At 49.3% G+C, this 26,891-nt stretch overlaps 2 protein-coding genes across 9 annotated transcripts in view; one reads left to right on the forward strand and one right to left on the reverse strand.

Moving 5' to 3' along the window:
* Nucleotides 1–148: 148 nt before the first annotated feature.
* Nucleotides 149–17,936, reverse strand: CTNS (cystinosin, lysosomal cystine transporter). 6 transcript variants are annotated; one of them, XM_015534850.2, is made up of 12 exons: nucleotides 17,616–17,936; nucleotides 15,009–15,088; nucleotides 11,011–11,089; nucleotides 9,350–9,434; nucleotides 6,366–6,469; nucleotides 6,120–6,251; nucleotides 5,251–5,350; nucleotides 5,048–5,167; nucleotides 3,835–4,005; nucleotides 1,872–1,989; nucleotides 1,474–1,588; nucleotides 149–1,135 (listed from the first exon to the last, which is right to left on the reverse strand). In XM_015534850.2, the coding sequence occupies exons 2-12, from the start codon at nucleotides 15,067–15,069 to the stop codon at nucleotides 1,087–1,089; spliced, it is 1,134 nt and encodes a 377-aa protein (XP_015390336.1). In that variant the 5' UTR covers nucleotides 15,070–15,088; nucleotides 17,616–17,936; the 3' UTR covers nucleotides 149–1,086. The 6 variants fall into 6 exon arrangements, with proteins under 6 accessions (XP_015390336.1, XP_042823760.1, XP_015390337.1 ...); XM_042967826.1 differs by having other exon boundaries at nucleotides 17,542–17,936; XM_015534851.2 differs by having other exon boundaries at nucleotides 17,418–17,936.
* The window catches only part of SHPK (sedoheptulokinase), a 25,913-nt gene continuing 16,345 nt past the window's right edge, over nucleotides 17,324–26,891 (forward strand). Inside the window, exons 1-2 of one of the 3 annotated variants that reach the window (XM_042967817.1) lie at nucleotides 17,324–17,474; nucleotides 23,985–24,126. In XM_042967817.1, coding sequence (XP_042823751.1) covers nucleotides 24,093–24,126 — 34 coding nt within the window. In that variant the 5' untranslated portion in view covers nucleotides 17,324–17,474; nucleotides 23,985–24,092. Of the gene's footprint in view, nucleotides 17,475–17,684; nucleotides 17,754–18,189; nucleotides 18,427–23,984; nucleotides 24,127–26,891 lie in introns of those variants that run through there. The other 2 variants (XM_042967816.1, XM_042967815.1) reach the window with 2 other exon arrangements.

A 26,891-nucleotide genomic window follows, 5' to 3' on the forward strand; every position in this document is an offset into this window, starting at 1 on the left:
ATGCAGCTACCTCGGGATCAGTGTACTTTGCAACCCCTGGCGTTTCCTTTCACGGGTTGAGTAGGGCTGTCTCCCTAAGCCCTAAGGATTGTTTCTGAAGCCAACACACCTGCCTTCTGCATCTGGCAAAGGCTCAGTGTGCAGAAAGGAAACAAATCAGGTTTTAATTAAGGATACAGGCACCTCACATTGATCTCGTAGTAAAAAAGTCTTGAGAGTGAACTGACAAGGCACATCCTGGGACACTCCCCTCCTGCCACAGGAAGGAGAGCTGCCTGGGATAGAAGAGAAGGGGGTTTGGAATAAAGGTTGGGCCCATGAGGATTGTGTGAGGTGGTTTCAAGTCCGTATGTCAGGCTCAGGCTCCTGAACAGCCAAAAAATTGGTGAGGCTCAGGTAGGAATCTGGGGGAAGTGAGGGAAGGGGGCCAGTTTTCCCCTGTAGGGGAGCTACACTCACCAATTGGCAGGTCTTACAGGCCTCTAAGGCACAGGTTTGTGTGTGTGTGTGTGTGTGTGTGTGTGTGGGCGCGCGCGTCCATCCCATACTCCAGATGCAGGATGAGGAGCAGTTGAAGGGGATTACGTGGGGCCCCAGACTCTGGGAAAGTGGAGGTAGGCAGAAGGTGAAGAAATTAAGCTACTTACTTCCAAAACATCCCTCAAAAAAATCCAAAAGGGGTTAGTGTGATAAAGATCCAGAGGGATTGGGCATAAGCCTAGCTCAGAACCAATCTGTTGGGCACTTCAAGGCTCAGAAATACAGTTTCTTTGCCAGACCCTGGCCGGGGCCACCTGCGATTAAGTTGTGGGAGTTGAATTACGTAGGAGTGTCAGGACGGTGAGTGCTCAGAGATTGTGGCCTTCAGAGAAGGGACCCCAAAGGCCTGACCCCAATATCCTATCCCCTCTGCCACCAGCACCAGCACCTCTGAGTCCACTGGCCACGTCACCAGGCTCCTTGGTCTCTGGGAACACGGCAGTGGCAGCAAAGCACCCTTGGTTCACAACTGCAGGGTCAGTCCTTCAAGCTGCTCCCAGAAACACTGGTTGTTTAGGTCAAGGCCTTCGGCTCCAAGCTCAGCACTCAATCCTGCCTGGGACGGCTGTCAGAACCCGTGTGTGCTGCCTGAAGCCTTAAAGAAAATAAAGACGGTGGCATCAAGATGCAGGAGGGCCAGATGCCTGGCCGGCAAGGCCTGGGAAGGGCCGTCAGCAGTGTGGTTTTCCGTATCAGAGCAGAATCTGGTGTCTGTCTCAGAGAGAGGTTCCTCCCCAGCCCGGCCTGGGAGAATCCTGGCTGAAGGCAGGCTGGTTTGCGCATAAGGCGTTTGGCCCCGAGGAAGAGAGCGCTTCAACACTGTCAGCACAAGGCGCCAGCCCTGCACTCCAGACTCTGCCCCAGCCTTCGTGGCGGGCGCAGGGCCTGGGCCATTTATGCTGGGTCCCTGGGTGCTAGTTCAGTTGGTCATACCCTGGTTTCTTTCTGTATAAGCAGAAGTGCTGAATGAAGAAGACAATATCGAAGAAGATGGAGAAGACGCCGAGTCCAAACTTGGTTGGGTCTCCAAAGATCAGTGTCCACTGGTCTGTTAATAGCCACAGGGGACAGAGTTTGGCTTTAAGTTGGCAGCTCCTGAAGCAGCTGGAGCATATGGGGCTGTGGGGGTGGGGGGGTCCTCATCTGCCCAGGAAACCACAAATCCTCCAGCTGCCAAGGCCCCTAGGTAAGTCTCACCTTGGGTGTTGGGATTGGCTTGGATTCCCAGGCTGAAGGACTGGGGGTCAGATGGAGGGGTGTCCCAGGAAGCCTGGCCCCCACCCTGTGCCTCCAGCCCGCTGAACGGGCAGGCAGCCTGCTGGCTGACTCACCATTGTTGTAGGACTGGAGGAACATCTGGAGGAGGCTGAAGCTGCCCCCGGTGAAGTCCAGAAGCACGTTACCAATGCTCCAGCCCTCGGTGCTTTTGTAGTAAAAGTTCATGTAGGCCTGAGTCAGACACATGGGCAGACATAAGGTCGGCAGTGAGGGGGCTGAGTGGCTGCCTCATGCACCTTGTGACCGCCACTCTAAACAAGAGCAGCTCTAATTCCTCCCACTCATGTGCTTGGGCCTCAGCTCCAAAGAACACAGTGACCTTTGGGCTCTGACAATCTCTGCCAGCAGAGGAAGGAGTATGGGCGGGTCCAGGGGGTCTCATCTGGGTGCACGGCCAACAGCCCTCCTCCTCCCATCCCTGCACCTAGCAACTGCAAAGGAGTGGGGGATGTTGCTTCTCCATAGTCTTCATCCTTTCCTGTTCTGTGACAAAACCCTGCCCTGGTTTTCTAGCAACTGATTTTTCTTCTCATCTCCATTGAAGGGTCTTCCTAAACTCAGCCTGGACTTCATGTTGTGCTTATCAACATAGGCTAGGAGTCTGATTGTCTGGTCTGGTACCCCAGCTCCACCCCGGGAAGGAGGTTATCTCGGGAGAGTTACTGGAGTTCTCTTAACCTCAGTTTTCCCCATCGGTAGAGTGGACTGGACTTCCACCACAGCTCTGGCTGGGCTCTGGGGACTCCGCTTCCTAGGTCTAGTGGGTGGGTCTACGTGGACATCCCCCCACTTCCTGCCGCCGCTGCCCCACATCCTTCCTCCAACACCAGAACCCTCTGGACTTCTCTGACTGGGGCAACCTCCCTATCATCCAAGAGGGAGGGCATGGCCCCTGTGGTGGTCTTCTCTCAGCCAGCCACCTGTGAGTTCCCCTTTGTCCTCTCCCACCCTCTTTTATGCTTGCGGTCACCTCTCCAGTTTTGGGACAATTCCAAGCGTCTCCAGGTGGGGCTCCTGCCTCCTAGACTGACCAGGCCCAAGCCTTCCCACACTCAGGAACTGTGGCCCCGGTTCCCTCAAGACCTATCCCCCTCAACTGCGAAGCCTTCTTCCCCAGCCCCCTAGGGCCCTCTTAGTTTCAACACTGCTCAGCCAGCAAGGTCTCCTTGCTGCCACCCCCCCCCCCCGAATGCCCCCTCCTCTCTCATCCACACAATTAAGTCCTGCTCATCCTTAAGGCTCTTGATCTGTTTCCGTGCCCTCCAGGAGATGGACCTTGACTCTGGCAAAATGCTATCCTTCCTGAGCCCAGGAAATACAAGCCTCCCTGCACCAGGGAGACTGAAAAGGGGGCTTTTGCACTGGAAATGGGGTAGGTTAAAGGAGGCCCTAGATTCAGGGGTGGAGCCCACCATTAGCAGCTATTTCACACCTTCCCCTGTCCTGGGCCATTGGGCTATGGGGCAAGATGTGTTTGACTCTAGGTCTCTGCATCTGAACAGGCCTTAGTACTTGAGGGAGCATGCTGAAGGCCCCTAAAGTGGACCCTGGATGAGACCTCTGAGGAAGGCATCTCTGGATGGGAGATGGAGGTCAGAGGTCGCAGCCCCGGGCCACTTCCTCTCACTTAATCTTTTCCAAGTATCCGGCTGCTGCTCTTCAGGGTCATCAGTTGTGCTAACAGGGGGCGAGAGTAGGGGGCAGACGAAGTCATTAGGAAAGACTGGGATGGCGAGAGAAGTGACCTGCACAACCTGACTCTCAGAGTGGAGCATGAGCTCAGAGAAGTCTCCACTGACTTCCTCAGGCGATTCCTGGCTCCAGGGAGGAGCAGCAGTACTTACGGCCGGCTTTCTGCCTGGCCCTGCTCTGGCTGCGCTCGTGGCTTCCACTGCAACCTTCCATTCATGCCTCCTCACCCCGGCTACGGGCTGCCCTGTGGGAGCACCTGGGGTCTGTATCTCATCCCTCTCACTCTAATGGCCATGTGGAAAGTAAGGAGGGCCCTGGAGGTACCTGTGGAAAATACTTGACCAGCGTCACCGCGAGCTTGATGTAGGAGAAGCAGAAGAGAAACCGCAGCCACGTGGTTACCCCGACTGCAGCCAAAATCATGGTGATGAGCACAAAGAGCCACGAGAGCACCAGGAAGCTGATGGCAGGCCAGGACACGTGCTGGCTGCCTCGCTGAGGATGATGGAGAGAGGGAAGGGAAGGGGATAGGTGGTGGGGGTTGAGAGTCCAGTGCCAAGCACACCACTGTCGCTATCAGGATCTCTAGTTCAGTCATTCTTGGACTTTCCAGAGCCCATTTGCTTCTTGTTCCCACACTGCAGAACGGGTACCTCTCAGAGGCCACCAAGGGCTGGGAACGTGGCCCCCAACACACTGGAGGCCTGGTGCCCCATTCCAGCCCAGACTTGTTCCATGATCCAGGTGGAGCCTGATCATCTCTGGAATCTATCCCTCACCCCTACCTTTCCTCAAAGCAGGTCTCCTTCACCAGGCTTCACAGAAAGGTAACCTAGAAGGTCCGTGACAGTGGGAACCAAGCAGTCCCCGGCTGACCTTGCATGTGCAAAGGGAACTCCCTGAAGGAAACACTGCACCCACAGGGAAGTGAGAGAAGACGTGCAGGTCAGTGATCCCCTGAAAACCGGCCTTATGGTGCCTTCTTTGCTGAGGCACTCAACAGCCCCCAGCAGTGCAGCGGAGGCCATTCTCCTCAGCCTGGCACTCCAGACCCTTGGACCCCTCAGGAGCCTGCTCCCCTCACCGGGACCCTGAACCCCAGCCACAAACATCTGGTCATAGTTCCTCTCACTGCCCCCTGGCCTTCAGAGTTCTGTCCTCCCACTGGGGCCGCCCCGCCACCACGGCAACATCACTTATACTATGGACCACAACTCAGAGCCACTTCCTTGACGCCCTCCCCCTCCTCTCTGGTTGTGTCAGGGCCTCCATGAGCTGCCCGTGTCCTCCCGTCCTACTCAACTCTCAACCCGCTGGGTCATCACTGCCTCTGTGTCTCTCACCCCACACCTGGGGGTCCTGAGGGCTTGGGCTCATGGGTGTTCCCTGTGTCCAGCATGGGGCCGGGCCTCTTATCTCGGCCCCAGTAAGCAGATGCCGAGTTTCTGTGTCTTCTATAAAATAGGAGGTATGGGTGGCGGCTGGTGGTGGTGGGTGTTGGCACCTGAGGTGGGGTGGGCACCAGCTCATCTCTCACCTCGTACAGGAAGCACTGCACGATGATAACCAGGGTGAGGGCGACTGCGTGCAGGCTGAAGAAGACGTCGTTACTATCCACGGGGTTCACTCCATTGGGGTACTTGAGGAAAAACTGCTCCTGTTTGAGGGGTTGGGAGAAGCCTGGGGGTGAGGTGCAGCCAAGCTACCAAACAACCGGGGCCAAGCTGCAGTGGGCATTACCTTGATGTAGGGCACCCAGAAGAGGCCAATGTTGAACACACTGTAGGCCACGAAGCCTGTCAGGTTCAGCGCCACGAAGTCAAAGCTTAGACCAATGACACTGGCATGGGAGCGACAAAGAGACAAAGCAGGGTAAAAGGTGAGACTGGAAAGATGGGAGGGGACAGAGCTCCCAACACATGGGGAGGAGGGCCCAGCTCTCCCAAGGAGAGCACTGTCCTCAGGCCCCTTTGCACACCGCAATCGATGCCACACTATCCCACCCTCTTGGGAACCAGTGTCCTCCCTCCTTCCCCTGTCTCTGCCTCCATAAGCCCTGGCCCGGAGGGAAGTCTGGAGGCCTCCTTCAGAGAGAAAGCATCTCCGTCCCTGGCTCCCAGCTTAGCAGCCCTATGAGGCCCATGTGGCTGGGGTAACTGCAGGACAGCTTGGGTCCTTGCTATGCAAAGACACAACTCCAGGCCCACTTTGTCTTTAAAGTCAGGGTGGGGTCGCTTAACCTCCAAGGCTGAAGGACCCAGCTCTAGCACTGCAGCAGGACTTGACACTAATTCCTGCAGGGCTGGATGGACCAAGAACCGCAGATGTGGTGGACTCCTCCCTCCCAGCACATTCTCTGCTTCCCTGAGAAGCCCCAATTCGTTGCTTTCACAGGGAGGGGCTGAACTGGGCCACAGACCAAATGCCTAGCACTGCAAGTCCTGCCACAGGCTCTTAGAGCTGTCATACTGGACAACTTTCTAGAAAGGGCAGGAAGAGAGAAGAGCCGAGGAAGAAAGTCTGAACCCATGCTGCCTACAGCCTCGCTGGGATGCCTCCCATCTTACCAGCCCCAAGTGACTGTAAGTAAAGCTCAGTGAGTTGGTTACCTTTTCCGCCTCCAGTTGGTGATCACCTGAGGGTAGAAGGAAATGGACCAGGCCACAAAGTAAATCCAGCCAATCACCTGGTTTATGATGCTAACGATATTGCTGTGGACGACCAAGAAGCGGATCCTCGGGCTAGAAAGAATTTGGGGATGAGCAGAGGCTGGGCTCCAAGGAAGCCCCCATGTGCCCGACGATGCCCGCCTCCCATCTCATCATTTAAGCCTGTGTGGGCTGAGGCCAGCCTACCCGGTCTGGTTGGAATGGTTTCCGTGCAGATAAGCAGTAAGTTGTCCAACATTTTGAGACGTCACTTGAAAAGAGGAATCTGTCACGCCGGGAGGCACCACAACCTGTTAGGAAAACTGAATTCGATCCAGTGCTACATAGTTATTGGGACCTGAGTGTCCAGCTCCAGGCTCCACTCTAGGAAATAGTGGGACGGATCACACACAGTTCGGACCTTCCAAGAGCTTACTAACAAAAGGGAGAAACATTGGACCAACTACCCCTCCCCCAAGAACCCCCTCCCCCCACCTGTGTGTTAGACTTTCTGAGCAGAACAATAGCCCTGCCCTCAGGCCTCAACTCCCAGGGAAGGTGGGACAGCTCTCCTCTCACTAACCATGTGATCTCAGGCAAGTTATTCAACCTCAGTTTGCTCACCTGTACAAGTGGATAACAGAAGTGTCTACCTTTCAGGGTTGCTATGAATGACATAAAGTCCATAAATACTATGTCTGTTATTACTTCTACTTCTGCTATTATGGAAGGCTCCTCAATATCCACAAACAACATCTGCCCCACGCCCAGTGTGGCTGCCAAGTGACAAAACAGAAGAGGTACAATCAACAGACACTTGTCAGGGAGAACATTCTCACCCTCATTTCCGATAAACATTTTATGTTTATCAAAAGTTCTCTCCAAGAAAGAGAGAGGCTTGCCTGCAACATCTGATCTCCCAGTCATTTCCTTGGATACTCTCAAATCCCCCGAATGTGGCAGGGAGCAGGATGATACCTTTGCTGACCCAAACTGTCTCCCCCTCTTTGCTCCTTGGGTAATGCTCTGGGCCCCACACCTCCACCCATATCACAGGCGTTGTGAGGATGCAGTCATTAGAATTCAGTGGCTTCTTTATGAGGACCCTGGAAGGACTTTATGTTTTTAGCACTAGAAATCAGGGGGCTTTGGCGGAACAAATAAAATGGTATGAGCGGCTGCCGCAAAGCCCAGGGTCTAATTCATGGCCCACCTCTTGCAAGCTACGTCCTCATGATGGATACTACTTTTGGCTATTTTTTTCTCATTTTTAACAGGTTTTCTTGGCAATGTTGTTTGTGTATTTGTAAGTGGGCCACTACGTCCCTTCAGGAACTAGGAAGGAAGAAAACTGGTCAACTGGAAATCAACTGGTACAGGGCAGAAGGAAATCATAACTACCACTATCTTTTTTTTTTTTTTTTTTTTTTAATTAATAAACTTTATTTTTAAGAGCAGTTTTAGGTCCACAAAATTTACCACTATCTTTCACTCTGTGCTTTCTTTCTGCATGCCAGGTACAATCCTAGACATTTTATACTCGCTATGGCTTTTAATCCTCATAACCCTTGTCAAGCAGACATTATTAACCTTATGTCTACAAGTGAGGAATCTGATGTGCTAGGTGGGGTACCTTGTCCAAGGCTCATAGGTCAGGCCCCTAGTTCTAACCAGTAGTTTCCAAAGGCAGGAGACAGGACTGGCTAGAGTTGGATGGGAGGGGCCATATAGGTTGGCTCCTGGAAAGTGGGTTGGTACTCATATGGATCACTCTAAAACTGGATTTGACTCCCACCATTGATTTTTTTTTTTTAATTATAGTTGACATACAATGTTATCCACCATTAACATTTTTATGAAAGTGAATTATAACATATGTGCAGAAAAGTTTACACATCACAGTTTGATGAAATAATATCCACAAACCAAGATCAAGCACTCGGGTCAAGAAATGGAACACTTCCAGCATTCAGAAGCCCTATTCGGCTCTTTTCCAGTCACACCTAAGCCCCAAGGGGAAACCACTATGCTGACCAACACCACAGATTTGCCTTGACTGGGTGTGCACTTTATGCACAAAGAAGCATACAGTCTACTTTACTGTGTCAGGCTTCTTTTGCTTAAAATGATGTTTGACTTTCACGGATTTCGAAAAGATGATACTTTTACTTAGCAGTCTGACCTGAAACTAGGCGATCAATGTCATTCCTCAGAGTCTAAATTTGATCTGTGGATCACGCCAGACGTCAGCTGGGTGCCACAACCTGCTGTAAGAACCACCAGGCTTTTCTTACCCTGCAGCAGGCTTCATACCCCAGGGCAGGAGGAAGTGGTGAGAAGTGGCTCAGTCTAATGAGGCGTGGTGCTCACCAAAGGGTGAGAGGGGACTCCCTTCCCACACAAGGCCCTTCTGGGTTGACAGGCTTTATCTGATCGCATGCTTTAGTGCCGTTTTCTTGCCAGGGGCCTCAGAGCCAACTTGCAGCCCATTTCTACAACCACACAGGGCCTGTGACATGCCTCAGAGTTATCCCTGCATTTATTTTGTCTTTTTTTTTAAACCACTGTTTATTCTCTACATTATTCTCCCCTATTGGTATTTTTTACTTAGTCAATTTGTAATTGGCTCAAATGTTGGTAAGGTAGAAGCAGTGTGTATATTAACATATAAATGCATAAGGGCTATGAATCGTGATCATTAGACAGCATTTGGCACTGATTTTTGGAAATAACACTCAACCAATGGAATCTCAGAATAATGCTTTGCAAACTTCAGTGTGGACCTAAATAATCTGGGGATCTTGCTCATACGCAGGTTTTGAATCAGTAGGTCTAGGATGGGGCCCATGATTCTGCATTTCTAAAAGGTTTTCAAGAAGGGACAATAGTATTGGTCCACCAATACCCTCTAAGTAGCACAATTTTAGAAAATCATCATATGAATTTCTTCTACGTTCCCAGGACCATTTTTGCCTCAAATTTCTTACCATCACTTTCCTAATTCCATCTATGTGGCATAAAATGCCCATCGTCAAAGAGACCAACAAAGCCAAAATCAGAGATTTCGAGAATGATGGAACAGGGGCGGCCCACAGTATAAAAACAAGGTGGCCTATTTCTACAGGTACGCACTTAAAGACTATTTTGTTACCCAGCAGTTCTCCACCCATCAGTTAAAATTCATTACTTACTTCATCAGGGAGCTCAAGGATAGTAACATTTTTTGAACGAAATGTGATTTGAAAAGTGATCACCAAAGTTGCATTTAACGGATGCCTGTGGAGGACAAGAGTCTGATTACTACTGAGAAGCCGGACACTGTGAGATCTCAACCAACCCTCTCGATTTCACATAGGCCTGTCACTTCTCAAGCAATTAGCATTAAATGTGCTATGTGCTAGGTCCTGAGTCTCAGACAGGTGGGGTCCTTGCTCCTTAGGAGCTTTCTATCTGTATTAGGAGACAAGAAGCCCATGGGGGCCAGGTGAGACCCTGAGAAGGTGGGGAACTGGCTGTGACTGCCAGAGGCCAACAGGACCATGCCATTTGCTCTGGTGGAGAAGGCTTCCAAGGACTCAATTGTGAGCAGGGATAGGTGTGTCCCTAGAAAGCCATGAGATGTGTCTGATGGGAGTAGTCGGTGGTGTCCTCAAGTGTGGATGTACAGGCCTGGAGTTAATTTGGAAGGCTATGGAATGCCACTCAAGGATTCTGGAGAGGGACGATGTGGTGAGGGGATGGCCTGTCAGATTTATAAGGTATCCACATAGAGAGGTGGCAGGAATTGGGACGGAATGCAGGTCTGTTAGGGAGCCTTGCTACCAAAGCTTTGGTCTGAGATCAGACTGCCCAGGAGAGGTAAAGAAAAGGCAGAAGGGCAAAGAGTAAAGGACAGGGTTCTAGACCTTCATCCTGGGGAATCCTCCTGGCTGGGAGGCAAGAGTAGAGAGAAGCAGTGAAGAATATGGAAGAGGAGGCAGGCTCTCTGGCAGTCTGTACTCAGCCAGCACCTCACCCCTAAACCAGCAAAGGTCAGCAAGGAACACTCTCAGACAAGGCTAAGCATGAGGGTTGCCATGAATGGGATTCACCCAGTATGTTCACTTCTGCTTTCAGGAGGGATCTCAGAAGTGTTGGTGAGCAGCTCAGCAACTTGCCCCCTGATCTTCAGGGCTGTCATCAAATGCTCAGAGCCTTGGGAAGGACAACCCTGAGGTCTGACATCAACTGCTGGTCACTTAAGGACATCTCTCAGAAGGGGAAAAGGTTCACGTCTCTATGGAGAATCCCCCTTCCTCCTCTTCTGACCAGAAACAAGGATTCAGCGGCTGGTGGGGAAAGACTCTAGGACCTCAATCTGCAGACCACCTGCTATCGCCTCGCTTTCTCTGGCTTGTCTTTTGGTTTTTGTTTTTAAAATTTTATTTTTTCAAGAGAGAAGGGACTTGATAATACCATATAGAATACCATATAGCATATCCACTGACCCTTCTCTGGCTTGTCTTTTTCTAATTTTTATTTTGAATGTTTACTTATTTTTGGGTGGTGAGGACAGAGCATGAGCAGGGGAGGGGCAGAGAGACAGGGAGACACACAATCCGAAGCAAGCTCCAGGCTCTGAGCTGTCAGCATAAAGCCCGATGTGGGGTTTGAACTTGTGAACTGGGAGATCACGACCTGAGCCTAAGTTGGACGCTTAACTGACTGAGCCACCCAGGCACCCCATAGTTTGTCTTAAAGTGAAGAGGCAAAGGCATCACACTTGAAATATGAACGGAGCCAGGGGTCAGCTCTGACCCAGCCACAGGGTGAATGAACTCAGCTGATGGTAGAGTTGAGCCCGGGAACTTACTGAAGGGTGATGCTGATGTTGGCCGAACTTCCATTTTCCAGCTTCACAGTGGGAGGAACAGTGAGATCGACTGTCGACTCTGGAAGGGCCCAAACCAATGACAAGCCATCAGGTCAGAGAACTCAGGCCCACAAGGAAAAGCTGGGACAAGGATCCCTGACATCTGAACTCATGAGCGCTGACTCACGGCAACCCCCATGTTCTAGGAGAAGATGTGGACGTCCTGGGGGGCATAAGTGATGGACCTGGAAACCTGAGCCTTCATTACATTCTTTTCCCTCTGACACCAGAGAGACAGAGGCAGACACAGGCCTGAGCAGGAAACAGTGTAGCTTCCTCTTTCCCACACCAAGAAGCTCTGGGGCTGAGTTACCCAGAGATAGGAGCCCCAAAAACTGTCACGCAGGAATTCAAGGATCGATCCGGGACTGGAAAATGTGGACTTGAACCACCTCTTCAGATGGGAAAGCACAGGGGTCTCCTCTGTTCATGGGGCTAAAATGGCCCTGTAGAACTGCTCCAGCCCCTTCCTGTACTCTCAGAGACACACAGGGCCCAGCTATCCTGTTTCTAAAGAACCCTTTTGGGCTCCATACTAACTTAGCTAAACCCATTCACTGATCCCCTTCCTGAGGCTGACTCTGGGGGCTGGAGAATGGTGAACACCACAGTCTCACATAGGGATTTCTTCTTGGCATTAAGGTGTTGATGCAGGATAAAGTAGACAAATAGGCCTTGGGAGTGAGGGCGGAAGCAGGTTGGGAAGGCCAAATACCCTAGAGCAACCTGGCTATAGAACCAGAGTGAGCCAGCCTCTCCCCGACCTCTTCCAGTGTTCTTTGGGCAGCCCACACTCACACCCCACCCCTACTCCCAGGTGTGCTCAAAGCCCCAGGCACCTGTCCACCTCACCTCCCTTACCTCGAGGCCTTCACGGTTATGCAAGGGCTAAGGAGTGGTCACGAATCTAGACTGGGCAGGAAAGGGAGTCCACAGGGGAAAGAAGGAGCTCAACTTGATTAAAGAGGGAGCAGCTGTAGGCAGCCCCAGGTTTCTCTCTCCCCACTCCCCTCTGGGCAGAAGATGAGGAACTGAGATCTGAGATTTTTAGGTGTTCAGATTGGAAGGGAACATAAAAGTTCCCTAATTTAACCTCCACTGTCTGATCCCATTTTTCATTACTCCTACCTGGAAGGTGCTCTTCCTCTGCCTGAACATCTCTAGGAATAGTAACCTCATCTCCTGCAAAGGAATTGGCTAGCCTGGAACTTGTACTCCCGGGCCTGGCTCTGCTGCCTGGGGCCCCTGAGGGGCCCACATTAGCCCTGCACACATGAATGCAGACCCAGGCTCTGTCACCTGCATCTGCAAGCCTCCAAGCTGAGACTCCCACAGTCTGAGGTCTCTAGTTCCATGCTCTCAGTACAGCTGCCTGGCTGAGTGCCGCTGAGTAGGTCTGTCCCCATGCTGGCCCTTTCAGAGGCCAAGCTTCTCAGAGCTGAGTAAGATGATCCCTCCCTTAAGTGTAGCCTCAGGGCCTGGAGGTGGCTTTGGCAACTCTGCCCCTTTTCCACACTCTGATGTCAACCCGAAGCTTTGTTCTGGGCTTGTTCTGGGCTTGCACAGCTGGGGGTGGGGTGGAGCGGGGTGGGGCAGTAGTGCGTAAGTCCCTGATGTTACTTTCTGTCTAGAGTTGAGGGCCTCACTAGACAAGCAAAACCACTGACGAGACAGTGCCCAGGACAGGGATCCTGAAAGTGAGGCCAGGCAGCTACCCACACCTCTGGGTCCACCCATAAGCTCTGGTGCCCTAGGGTTCTGCTGGGCTGTGGTCAGGGTGAGTGAGAGATCAACATGCCTTTGCTCATCCGCAGTCTTTGCATTTTAAAAGAGGAGGCTGTGAACTCTCATAGAACCACATCAGGGAATGTTTACTCTCCCCTCACTTAGAACCAGGGAAGACAGTGGCACTTAGCAGCTGACAGACTGGGCTCTGAAGTCACACGGTTCATCCTGGCTTTGTCACGTCCTCGCTGTGTGACAATGGGTAAGGTTCTGAGCCTCTATGGGTCTGTCTTTCCTCACCCATAAAATGGGGAGAATGGCACTACATGTAACACTGGTGTTTGCGACCCACCCTCCACATGGCCTGAGTGCTAAATAATTGCTGGTGACCATTCTCGTCATCATTTAAACACTGCAGAGCATTTTTAAGCCCAAGATGGAAGGCAGTTACAAAGCAGGCATCATATCCAGGGAAAGCATATTTTACAGTTTGCCCTGGAGGAAGAGTCTCTGGACACATCAGAATTACCAAATAAGTCTTAATGAAACCACCCCAAGTTTCCCCTGAGAAAAACCTGGGTTTTTTTTTTTTTAAGAAATACTTGTTGGCACCGCCCACTGTGCTCCCCACCCCACCCACTCTGCTAACACTGTTAACCCATTCTCTAATTATTGTAACAGTGAGAGGTGGGTATTCTCATTTCCAATTCAGATATAAGGAAACTGAGAATCCCAAGAGGGAGTGTCTTGCCCACACGGCTCAGTGATGGAGGCAGGATTCATACCCAAGTTTCAAGCCCAGGTTCTTGCCACTAGGTTGTAGTACCTCAAGATTCCACCCGGAGAAGTCAGACACCACAAACTCTGAAGGCCAATCATCTCATCCAGTCCTGGACGACCGACGCCCAAAGTAAAGAGCAGACAGGCAAGGCAGAATGAGGTCAGAAACCCAATTTCACTCACTTGATTTTATGGTGGCTTCCACCATTCTTTTTCAATGAGATTCAGGAAAGGAGGTGAAGTAATAAAATGGAGCAGGGATACTAGGCAGGTTCCACCTTTGCTGTTTTCTAGCTCTGTGACTTTGGGGAAGACTTTTACCCCCTCCTGGGCCTAAGTTTCCCCTCTGTTTAATTGAGATGGTGGTGGCTGGATATGCTCTTCTCTCCTAAGGCTTTATCTAAAGCCTGCTAATGCGGGTGTGACATACACTTGGGCCTTTTAGGCCCCGAGAATATGATCCCACAGGTCTGGGGCGGGATTCTGGAATCCGTATTGAGGAACACCAGGATGGTGCAATCTTCCCTTTCTTGGAAATTGCTTATCCACAAGGTGTGACTGCAAAGTAACATGACTGATTGTTTAATAAACCTGGAAGAGCCTTCAAGAGGCCAGATAACTGTAATGGTACAGCCACTGTGTATGGTTGGGAAGCCTCTGCAGGATTTGTATTGCTTGTACAAGGTTCATTTGAAATTGTTAGGGATTTGAAGATATCCCTTAAATAGCCTTGCTATTGTCCCTTGACAATAGCCAAGCTGATGATCAAAATAACTGGCCTGCCATCTTAGGAGTGCTAAACACTTTCTTTTCTTTTCATGAAGGAATCTCAGCAATGTTTCAGGCAGTAGGAGAACTGATAGAATGATGCAGCCCTCTAAGGGCCCTGCTCTGAAGATCAAGCTTCACAAAGATGCACAAACCCTAAGGCATCTTTCGACGACCAGCCTGCGTTCTGTGAGGCCCTACCCCTTCCTGGGCTGCGGCACCCTGTTCCTCGGTTCCTAAGAGAAGGTCTTTTCATCTTACCAGGGGATGCCAGGCAGACTCCTCAGGTATCTGAACCTGAGAGAAGAACCAGGTACAAAAAGGTGGCCACCTCATTTGCTTCTGCCCATCTCCCAGGACCCACATAATTCCTCTGTGAGGTCTACAGGGCAAGAAGTTGTCAGAGTTCCACAGTTTGACTTTGGTGACATGGAAAAGTAACAAGGATCCTGTGAAAAAGGCCAATTATCTTGGAACCGTCTGGCTCCCTGTCAAACTCCTGGACTCCAGACCTGGGTCTGCTCCATCACCGATTGGTCGTTTGGCCACGGGCAGGCAGGCACATGCAGTCTGGACAATCCGAAGCCACTGGCTACAAACTGGTCAGGCCACTTACTCTATAGCACCATCTCCCTCTTTACAAAGAGGCCCATTTCTAAACTTACCACATTTCTCTATGAACTTCAGGGGAAGAAGGATAGAAATCATCAGCCAACTGCTTATCATGTTCTTCAATTTCAAAGAACTAGGAAAAAGAACACACAGCAAGAGAAGTTCAGGTTAAAGTTGGAGCAGCTCAGCAACAAGTGGACAATATGCCATTTGGAACCATGGCATAGACAGTTCATAAAGGACTTTCACCTCACACCTGTGACCTCATGGGCTTTGTATCACCAGCTTAGAGGAGGAGACTCTAGGGTGAGTGGGTGTGAGGAGACTTAGTTTTGTTTGATATGTGGGGAAATGGGCTCAGAGAGGCTAAGCGTGTTGTGTAAGGTTCCACTCTGAGGAAGTAGACAAACACTGAATTTTTCCCCTCTTCAACTGCTTCTTGCAACCTAGTTAACGAAAAGAAAGAATGCACTCTTCCCGGTTGAGGGTCCTTTTTTTCAAAAAGTTATTCACACTGTAGTCAGATATTTGACTTTGCGAACCTAAAACCCTTAAGGAAATTAATTTCATTCCCCGTCCGGAGACAAAAGCCTAAGGGGCTAATGCCACCAACTGACATTTGGTTAAGTCCCTCCAGGACTAGCAGGGATCACTCATGATGGGGAGCCAGTGAGGGACAAGGCCCTGATTAGCCCAGGAGAAACTCACTGGTGAAGCGAGGGAGATGCACTGCATAATACCCATAATCCCCGACGCACAGCAGGTGAACCATGTGTCAAGATGGGGCAGGTCAGCATGGATATCTGTAACTTGGTCTATACATGTTGCCTTGGCACACAGAGCCCAAGCCTTCCCACCTGACAGCCTCTGGGGATCCCTGTGGGGACAGCTAGGAGAGGTCTGTGTGGAAACATCCCTTTGGTTTCAGTTTTCCCAAAAGGCCTCAAGGAGCCTCCTGATACACCCCTCCCTTCAAATAAGTCTTCCTCACTGCTCCAGCCTGCCTGACTTCTGCTTGTCCTTGCCTCCTCCAGGGGCCTCTCTGCCTGATGCAGCTCCCTTTGACTGTTAGGTCTTATCTCCAGAGCTTTTCCCCTTGCTGGCACTGACCTCCTCTCTCTAGCCTTCTCTGGAGGCCTCGCCTTTGGCATCCCTGTGCCCTCTACCACGCACTTTCTGTACTGTGACCTGTAGGGAATTGCTCTCCTGTGTCTGGAATGACCATGCATCTCCCATTCACTCTTGCCACTCTCTGCTCCTCACACCTGCCCGTGTCCTCAAGTTCAGGATTAAGAATGTCCCTCAGGGTAGAGTCTAGATTTTCCTCTGGAAATCAGATACAAATCAGGCCTAACCAACTCTTCTCTCATCCTGCAGGAATGGAATGTGGGCTGAAAAACTCAAATATTTGGTTAGCAAAGGTCTCCCAGGCTCAGAGGCTGAGATACCTTGGAGGAAAGACATCAGGACAGATAGACATTAAGAGGTAAGTCGATTAAAATGTGAGAAAAAGGTCAGATTCATAGCTACACACTAAAACTATGTCTTGTGAATGCTGCAAGGTAGAAATGGAGAATTTCATGACAATGGGCTCAGTCAGGCATGCCCCTCTTCCTGTGTTAAGGTCTATCTTCCAGGCCTCACTCAGATACCACTTTAAGAGGTCTCTCACTCCCAAACCATCCATTCCAGAAGAAACCTGTGGCTAGGGGTCTCCAACTCCTGTCAGGTATCTGATTTAGTCCTGTCAACTGTTTTATAACCTGGAATTTCTTGCGTCTCCTCTTGAAGAATACAGAAAGTGGCAAGGAACGTGTACCCTACAGACAGACTGCACAGGTTTGAACCTGAGCTCCCCACTTATTAGCCGTATTACTTTGGGGTGCTATTTAACCTCCTCAAGTTTCAATTTCCTAATGTAAAACAGGGACAGTGAGACTACATCATACGACTTTTAAAGGAGATGAAAAGTAAAGCATGGCTTGTGGCCTTCCAAAGAGCCACAGTTCACAAACAGAGTTAATTCGTGGTATTAAAATTTCATGGTGGTGGGGACGGTCTGATTAGGAAAAAAGACTGAGAAACAAAGTTGTAAAATGATTACTGCTGTTGCCTAGGGCGCCTAGCAAGCTCTCATAAAGCATAGGTGTTACTTTTTCTCAATTCTGTTGAAAAGGCAGGGCCCAGTCATTTGTCATCCTTTCCTCCAGCCTGAAAGCCCCGGAATGCAGGGCAGGGTCTCATCATACCCAGTTCCCCAGAGCCCAGACCCGCGCTCAGCACATCAACTGGAGTTTCTGGAAGGGCCTTCTCAGCATCTCCTCTCTCCAAAGTAGACTGCAAACTCCGCGACCTGGATTCAGGCGGCAACTAACCAGAAGGCGGGGAAGGGGTTCAGACTTGCACTGGGATAGAGCCACCCACACCGCCTCATCAGCCCAACGTCCCCTGCCTCTGCTCACCACCAAGCGGGCCTTTCAACCTCGAGGCTGTCCGGTGTCTCGAGGCCGGGACTGCTGGTAGGTGGTGGAGCCCTGGCGCGGCTGGGGGGGAACTAGATGCGCTGCAAGATCTCAACCGACTTACTGTACCAGTCTTTAGCCCTCTGGGGTTCCGTCTGGGAAATGGGGGGAGGCTGTTGGGGCCGCGCCGGCTCTCACCTGAGATCCTCTAGGCCCGGGGAACCCAACACACGGCACGCAGGAGCCGTTTGTGACTGCACCCGCTTCCCCCGGCCGGCTTGACTTGGGGTGAGGGCGGACCAGAAGTCACCGGACTCCTGCCACCTGATTCTCCGGGTACAGATTTCGGCGCTATGCACTCTGGGAACTGTAGTTTAGTCGTAGCCCGACCATCAGGAAGGGTTGGGGGCGGAGCAGAGGGGCGCAGGCGTCTTGGGAGGGATGAGGGCTCGGGTGTGAGGGAAGATTAAGCCCCCTTTACGACACAGAGACCCCTGGAGCGCCCAGTGCCTGTCGGCGTGCCCTGCGCTAGTTCGGTAAACGAAGCCCGGGCAGCGCTGCACTGCCCTGGAACTGCTGCCTTGCAGGACGGGCCTTCTAGGTCCCGCCTTCCATAGCCTCTCCGCCTATAGCCAGGGCCTGCCATGAGGGGTGGCGCGGGGCTCCGCTTTTCTTGACCAATGGGAAGGCGAGAGGCCTCCATGTTGGTGTGGCTGAAGGATTGGCAGGAGAGGCCTCGCGTCGGAGCCTTGAAGCCGGGTGGAGGGTGCGGGAGGGGGCGCTACTCCTCCGACGTCAGCTGTGTTGCGCTTTGAAGCTTTGGCAGCTTCGCCCTCCGACTATGGCTGCACGGTCGGTCATTCTCGGTATCGACCTGGGCACTACGTCTGTGAAAGCGGCCCTGGTGGAGTCCGCGCCCGGCGACCCATCCGGGTTCTTGGTACTGGCGAGCTGTGCCCGGGCTGCGCGGGCCGAGGCAGCGGCCCAGAGCGCTGCGGCAGGGCCCCAGGTGAGGCAGCGTCCTGGAGTTGCACCGCCTCGGGGAGCCACTCTCTTGCTCCTCAAAGGAGGCCTCCCCCCCACCCCTTTTCTGCAAGGAAGTCTCCCCGATTTCTCCAGCCTGCCTGACCTCTGCCTGTCTGCTGCAGCTCCCTCTGATCCGTTAGGTTTCTTCCCGGTAGCTTTCCCACCTGCTGGCACCGATCTCCTTCCTCACTCTCTGGCCTCTGGTGTCCTTGCTTATGGCGCTGTATCCCCGTGCTCTCAGCCCTCCACTTGACCTGCGGGAAATTTCTCTCCTTGTGTCTGTGGAGTGACCTCAGGCCTCTCTTGTTCTTGCTGTCTCTGCACCTCACACCTGCCGGTGTCAAGTTTAGGATTCAGTTTGTTCCCCAGGGCAGAATCTGGATTTTCCTCAGGAACTAAGAGGAAGAATCAGGGCGAAAGAGGCTCTTCTCATTCTGCAGGGGTGGAATGTGGACTGGGGAATTGAAACACTTGGTCAGAAAAAGACACCAGGTTCCAAAAGCTGAGACACCTTGGAGGAAGGACTGCAGAGACAGAAAGACAGGAGAGAGAAGCCGATTAAAATGTTAGAAAAAGATTGGATTCATCATTATACTCAAAACTAGTGTCTTGTGAGAGTTACAAGGTAGAAATGGGGGAGAATTTCACCACAATGAGAGCTCTGGGTTCAGTAACATCATCAGTTCTTAGAACTGGATTCCATTAATTCCCTGAAAAAGGTAGATTCCATTAATCTACCTGGAATCTAATCTACCTTTAATCTAAAACTGGATTCCATTAATTCCCTGTGTTCAGTTAATTGACAATAGAAATTAATATGTAGGAACTTTCTGTGTAACCTTTGGACTTTTTTTCCTGGATCTCTGCTTGTTCTCCTAGTTGTAATAGGAGGCCTCTAAGGCCCCTTCCAGCCACAAACTCCGATTTTTCTGGGCCATACTCCCAAGAGCTTGTTTTTCACAATCTCTTGCCAGTTATCTGGATTCAGTTGTTTACAGTTCAGAGTCCGTCTTGCTCAGAAACATTTCAGAGGATAAAGATTACAGGAGCACTTTGCATTTTCATTTTTTTTAAATATATGAAATTTATTATCAAATTGGTTTCCATACAACACCCAGTGCTCATCCCAAAAGATGTCCTCTTCAATACCCATCACCCACCCTCCCCTCCCTCCCACCCCCCATCAGCCCTCAGTTTGTTCTCATTTTTTAAGAGTCTCTTATAGCCCTTTGCATTTGCATTTTCATAGAGACTTTCAAAATTAGTTTGGTTGGGGCATCAGGGTACTTTAGAATGATTATTTCACCTCATGGACTGTGAAACGGGGGCAAATTCAGCTCTGACCCTGTGGGGGTGAGCAGCTGGGATTAGAGGATGTGAGTTTAGGCAGTGCCCTTTCTCTTGCAATAGGGCCACTTCTTGAAAACTGCTTTCTCAGCTTCCCCCAGCGTTCAGCAGGCTGTTCTGTGTTTACAGGCACACAGTGTGCCACACCTGCCTAATGAGGGGTTTCGGAGAGGCCAGTAATACCCCCCTTGCATCTTCCATGTGTGCTTTGTGCTCTGGGACAAACGACATTGCTGTAATTTAATCTTTAGCAGAATTTCTCCACCCTGGCACTGTTGATACTTGGGTCAGATGATTCTTCATTGTGGGGAGCTGTCCTGTGCATTGTAGGATGTTCAGCACCCCTACCTACTACATGCCCGTAGACCCTTCCTACCCAGTTCTGACACCCCCAAATGTCTCCATATTGCCAAATGTACCCTAGGGGACAGAAACACCTGGTGTCCCTGTGTTCTCTCTATGTCCATACTTTTCATTCTTAAGAAGTATTGTGTAGAACAAGGCCAAGCTTGGCAGCTGTATAGAAAGTCAGGCTTTTAGGTGTTTGCAACCTTAAAATACCAGGATTTTTGAGTGAATCTCTGTGACCCTTTCGGAGTTAGTTTTTCCTTTCTGGGCCTCAGTTTCTTCATCTGTAAAGAGGGGTGTGGAGGAGGAGGGTTGACTTGAGTTTCTAAGTTCTGTTCTCAAATCTAAAGTTCTAGGATTTGATCTGGATAGAGTGATTGATAGTCTGAACCAAGAAATGGAGGCAGCGCCTTTCCTGTTACCTTGTGGGTATGCCCATTGTTCGAGAGCTACTCCCTCATCATACTCACCACTGAAACTCGAACTAATTGCTGAACACTGACTGCCTCCTTGTCTTCACTCCCACCTGGCCCATTTCCCTCCTTCACCGTCCCACCCACACAACTCACACACCAGTGGGCCCATTTTAAACAGTGGCTCCTCTGTCCTGGGTTGATATACCAGCTGGCCATGTGGGAACTCTTTAAACTAGCACTGTCCTGTAGAAACTCTAGCTATGAAGCTGACCCACACCTGGAATTTCCAGTTCTCTAGTATTAAAGTAAAAAGTAACAGCTGAAATTAATTTTAACTGCATATTTTATTTAGCTCCCTGTATCCAACAAACTATCATTTCAATATATAATAATGAATATAAATTTATTAATAAGGTATTGTGCATTTTTCATACTAAATCTGAAGTCTGGTATGTATTTTACACTTGCAACACATCTCAATTCAGTGCCAGCCATGCACCTCCTCTCTGCTGGGCTCTCACTGCCCAGCCAGTTCTGCTGTAGTCTCTCCCATATACAGTCTCTTTAGGGTCTGGGGCTGCCTCCTCAGGAAAATGATTTGTGTTCCCTCTGCACTCTTTTCCCCATTCTACTCATCCTCACCTTCCTTTTTTTCTGTTTCTTTGTTCACGCTTGTTTGGAGCCTAGAACTGCCCCTGCCCAAGGCCAGCAGGCTGACGGACAAGTGAGGGGTCTGTCCCAAGGAGGGGGGGGGCTGTGTTCTGCCCTGGGCAGGATAGCCTGGGGCTTGAGGGCTCAGTCTTCAGATGCTTTTCCAAGACCGGAAGCTTTCTCAGTTCCCCAGAGACCAGACATTTATTAAGAACGGAGCCACATTTCTCTTCTGAGTTTTCCAGGGGTCCTTCTAGTTGTTAAGCTTATTATACCTTGAGGTGATTTTTGTGTGCCAGAAACATTGCACTTTGGTTGAAATCAAAGTAAGTATTCAATTTACTAAATTCAGAACCCTAGTTCTTAAACTTTTAAATTTAGGTTATAAAGCTGGTTCCATTTATAAGTCTAACATGTCACTATCATTTTTGAGGGCTTTTGAATAATACTTAATGCTATTTCAGTTAAGTATCTTAGTTATACAGTATATAAATATATATATTTATATATATAGGTAAATATATATTTATCTAGTGTATAACTAAGATACACTATATACACTAGATATATATTTATCTATATATAGATTTATATTTATATTTTTTATAAATAAATTTATAAATTTATAAATATTATATTTATATATATTTATATTTATATATATTTATAAACCTATCTATCTATCTATATATATATTTAGGTACTGTAGTTGCCTGACCCACAGCTTTTCAGAATACTTAAATAATTCTTATAAATCTAATAAGTTAAATGGATAACTACATAAACTTTAAATGCTCTTATATGTTTAAAATCCTTTTATAAATATACAGTAATGAGATTTGAACTTATAATCACAAATCTAGATCAGTTACTCAATTTCACATTTTAACTTGGAGTTGCGGAGGTAACCTAGGCCAAATTCTCTTAAACATATAAATTTACCTAAAATACCAAAAGCTCAGATTTCCTTAAGCACAAATGTTAATCACATAGGTATGACTCTTTTAAACATGCATGTTTAATTCTTGATCAAGGAAGCAGTTCTGTCATCTGGGTTGCTTTTCCAAGTCTATATATTTTGGTGGCCTCCTTAGCTTATTGAGACTTCTTACTGATTAGAGGCATCTCCTGGGATGGGATGGGATCTTGGAGTCTGATTTCTAGCCTTTAACAGAGACTTCATAATTTAGAAGAAGAGATGGTCATGGAAACCTAAATTTTTTGGTGTGAGTCACCTACTTTTGAAGTTATATTAGTTTCTACCTCCCACCCATCTGGATGTACTGCTTGATTGGATTTGGCATTTCATTATCTCTAAGATCCCTAAATGTGTTTTCCCATCTGATTCCAGACATCTCTAACTTTTTTCAAATCCTGCATTCTATTCATATTCTTGTCTCTTAAGACCACTGGACCCAGAGATATTAGCATGCTATTTGATTATGTTCTTAACTCTCATGACTTTGTTTTTCAAGGTTATTTTGCCTAGACAAGTTTGTAAGGAGGCAAATCAGGGGAAAAGGCAAATCAGGAGAAGATGGTCCTGACTTTCTTGAATCTCATTTCCACCCCTAAAAATCTTTCTATATTATCAGTCTCGTTCTGGGTACCTTATCTCATTGCCTAATTAATATTCTGAAAACACTGCTCTGATGATGATACTGTCCCATTCAGAAAGCCCCAAGGGCTCCCCATTGGCTTTAGGAGGAGCCCCTTACTCTGGGGCTCAAGGTCTGCCATTGGGCTCAGCCTCTCTTTTATAGCCTCATTTCCCACCACACCCTTGCATGGACCATCTCACTGTTGCTGTGCCCAGGTATTCTCTGGGCTTTCTTCTTGCCTGCCTCCCCTAGTGGATGTTTTATTCTTTTTTTTTTTTTTTTTTTTTTGGTAAGTTTATTTATTTATTTTGAGAGAGAGAAAACACGTGCGCAAGTGCCCCAGGGTGAAGGCTCGTGTGTGAGAGCCAGGGAGGGGCAGAGAGAAAGGGAGAAAGATAATCCCATGTGGGCTTTACGCTGTCAGCACAGAGCCTGATGCAGGGCTTGATCTCAGGAACCGTGAGATCATGACCTGAGCCAAAATCAAGAGTTGGACAGTTAACTGACTGAAACCACCCAGGTGCGCCCCTGCCCCCCCCCCCCGCCCCCCCCCCCCGCCCCGCCCCGTCGGTGTTTTGTTTCTAAGTCTAAGGCCTGGCCCTAAAGGCACTGAGGAAATGTTTGTCAGATGGATGAACTAAAGTCCCAAGTAGAAGCAAACACTAGGGCTTGTCCACGAGGCCTTTCCTGGCTACACCTTTCCTTCCAGGTTCCTTCCTGCTGTGTTCCATCCTGCCCTTATCCCAATCCTCTGTGTGCCTTGAGATAGACCCTTAATTTCTCCTTACATCTTGGTCTTGTGTTTTCCTATCCTTAATGTTAGACTGTCAGTTCCTATAGGGCAGGGGCAGTGCTTTTCTCAGCTCAGACTTGCCCACAGTAGAGGGCAGAGTCTTAGCCATTTTGGAACCTCATCTGCCCCAGCACCTCACCTGTGTGGGGAGGGAGTGGAATCTCATCCACCACATTCCTACTCTAGGAACTGCTGGAGGTGGTGGAGAACCCTCAGTCCCACATGTCATCCGTGAGCCTAGTCAGCAGGTCCTGGAAGTGACCCCAGTGGAATTAGCTGGGCAGCCGCTACCCAGGAAATCCCTTGGGCCTCTGCCCTTCCCCCCCTCCCCCCCCCCCCCTCCTGTCTGTGTGCCACTGCCTGACACGTCCTGTTCTGTTTCCAGGGGCAGGAGCAGGATGTAAGCAGAATCATCCAAGCCCTAAATGAGTGCCTTGCTGCCCTTCCTCAGCAGTTGCTCCAGGAAGTCGGTGGCATTGGAGTATCAGGACAGATGCATGGAGTCATGTTTTGGAAAACAGGCCAAGGTATGCTGGGCTCCAGGGATGATCATGTGCTTCTAGCAACCACTGTGGAACAGCAAAGTGCTGCAGGAGGGCTCTCTCTGAAGGATCGGGTCACCCTGCAGTAGGAATGGAATGGCACATATTGTCTCTTGTATTTTGTGTACGTCCTGTATGTTGTGTACCTCCTATCTTGTACAAATGTGTAATGAGTAAGTGAACTGTCCACTCACACACCGTCCATCAGCAGGGTGAGGGAAAAGAGTGACTTGTCTCTGATTCTCTGTAGGATTCAGTGGAGTGGATTTTCCACAGCTTTCTCTTTTGTGTCAGGGTCTCAGAGCATCAAAGTAGACAACTAAGAGATTAGTGTGGTTATAGGAGATGCCAAGACACAGTGGAAATACTTTTGAATTTGGGCATAATTTTTGTTGTTTGTCATAATCACAGACATTTGTGATTTTTGAATTCCAGGGCTTGTCCTTTTTATGGGCTCAAGTGCTAAGAATTATTTAGTTGGTTGCCTTATATCTTAAATGCCACAGTGCAGGTGACCTGTTCTTTTTGGCCTCTAGGAAGAGACTTATTAAGCCAGCAAAATAATGATGAGTAATTTACATGCCAGATGTTGGGCTAAGGATGTTACCTGCATGATCACATTGAACATTCCTGACATCTTCATGATATAGGTTACATTATTGTCCCCATTGTGCAGATGAGAAGTGGAGGTTCTGAAGTTAATATGCCTGGGCTCATATGGCAGCAAGTGGGGACTCCAGCTTTTGAACCCAGGTTGGTGTGACTTCAGACACTAAGCTTTTAAAGGCCTCTTGGAGAACCAAAGCTGCACGAGGGTGCAACAGTTCAATGAAGCCAGGAACTTCCCAACAGAATGTCTGAGGAAGGATTAGGATATTATGAGCTCCTATTACAGCAAGCATTAAAAAACTTTTTTAACTAAAAAGTTCTATACAGACATAAAAGTAGGGAGTATTATGGACCAACACACACCCATTACCCAGCTACTTTACTGCAGGGTTTTTTTTATTAAGGTTTAAAAAATTTATTTTGAGAGAGAGAGAGCATGCACGAGCTGGGGAGGGGCAGAGAGAGAGGGAGAGAGAGAGAAACCCAAGCAGGCTCTGCACTGTCAGTGTAGAGCTGGATTCAGGGCTTGATCTCACGAACCGGGAGATCATGACCTGACCTGAAATCAAGAGTCAGACATTTAGCAGACTGAGCCACCCAGGCACCCTCTACTGTAGGTATTTTAAGTAGAGGATGGATGGCTACTTTGGGGGCTGTAGTTAAGGGGATTTGAACACCAGATTCACCCCTTTTTGCCTGGAGAGTCAGTGATTCCAGTTCCCCGGGGCCAAGTGAGTGGTGACCTGCTTCTCAGCAGCATGACTGGTGTCTAGTGATGCATCCTTTGATCAGTTCCCAGGAGGGGCTGGGTGACTGTAGAAGCCAGTGTAGGACCTCTTGCTTCTTCCCTCTTCCTCATCTGCCTGTTGTCAGGCTGGCTGGGACCACAGGAGCTGCTTGGCTCCAATCAGTAGCAGGAGGAGAAGGCCAATTAGGATGTTAGAGCTGACCTCTCAGAGGGAGTCTAGGTTGTAAAAACTTTTTAAACTCCTTAATTTTGCATTAACGAGAATAAATGTCCTTTTAATACTAAAACCTGTCCCAAAGAGGACAGCAGAGATCTAATGATTGTGGTCTGGTCATCTGCCTCCCTTTCTGCCCATTTCCTGGACTCTGTAACAACCACACAAACCATTGCCCACATTGTTGGAGAGAGCTGCTTAATATTTCATTGAGTCAGCCCACATGCCTCCTTGCTTTGTTTTCTGCTTCTGGGAAGGAGGGAAACCACTATTTGACGATGGTAATACTTGCTTAGCAGAGTTGAGTGAAATCGTACTTGGGATCAAGACATTGTGTTTTTAATGGTGGCCATAAATCAGTTTAGCTTCAGTACCTACAGTGAATAAGGCTCAGTACTTGACCCCACGGGAGACGTAGAAACTAGCAGACGAAGCCCTCACCTTCCAGGGCACACTCAAGGCAGTCAACACAGACAGGCACCAGTAAGCCGAGCGGAGAGCTAATTGCTTCCATGAGGGCACAGGCCAGCCAGCAGGGAGAGGAAAAACAGTGAGAGTGTCTTCTGAGAGGCCTGTGGTTATGCCTGTAGACTCCATTTCGAGGGTCAGTAATAGCAGGAGAGAAGTGGGCATGATAAGACCAAGCTAAAAGGCAAGCGGCTGACTGGGAGAAAATGTTTGCTTGTGTGAATAATATGGGTACATATAAAGAAATAAGGACAGAGAAAGGACAAATGGTCCTGTGGAAAATGGGCAAAGGATACCTATAGGCAGTTCCTAGAAGAGGAAATACAAGTGGCTAATAAGCATATAAAAAGAGGCTCAATGTCATTAGTAATTAGGGCAGGGCAGATGAAAACAACAATGAGAAATCATTTCCACCCACTGAGTTGTAAGAAATCAAAGTCTGAAAATGTCAAGGTTGGGAAATGGGGTGGAAAATTGATATTTTTAAATATGGCCGGTGGTAGTATAAATTAGCATGGCGGTTTGGAGGGCAGTTTGGCGGGGGCCTGTTCCAAACAAGGGGGCTGCTGTGACTCAGCAGCTTTGCTACTTGGTATCTGCTCAGGAAAATTACTTTACCATGTATGTGCATAAGGAGGTGTAATCATGGTCGTTCATTACCTTGTTATGGTAGCGAAAACTGGCGTTTAAGCTCTGGGGAATGGATGCATA

The sequence above is a fragment of the Panthera tigris genome, chromosome E1 (genome assembly GCF_018350195.1).
Source record: "Panthera tigris isolate Pti1 chromosome E1, P.tigris_Pti1_mat1.1, whole genome shotgun sequence".
In the NCBI taxonomy this organism is placed as follows: Eukaryota; Metazoa; Chordata; class Mammalia; order Carnivora; family Felidae; genus Panthera; species Panthera tigris.

What these genes read in the sequence shown, in the direction of transcription:
- CTNS (XM_015534850.2), bottom strand. Translation starts at nt 15,069, where the DNA reads ATGATAAGCAGTTGGCTGATGATTTCTATCCTTCTTCCCCTGAAGTTC. An exon ending in TCCTTGAGCTCCCTGATGAA is followed by an intron (nt 6,470 to 9,349) that starts GTAAGTAATGAA and finishes TTTTCCTAACAG; the next exon opens with GTTGTGGTGCCTCCCGGCGT. An exon ending in TTATACAGAAAGAAACCAGG is followed by an intron (nt 1,136 to 1,473) that starts GTATGACCAACT and finishes ATTTTCTTTAAG; the next exon opens with GCTTCAGGCAGCACACACGG.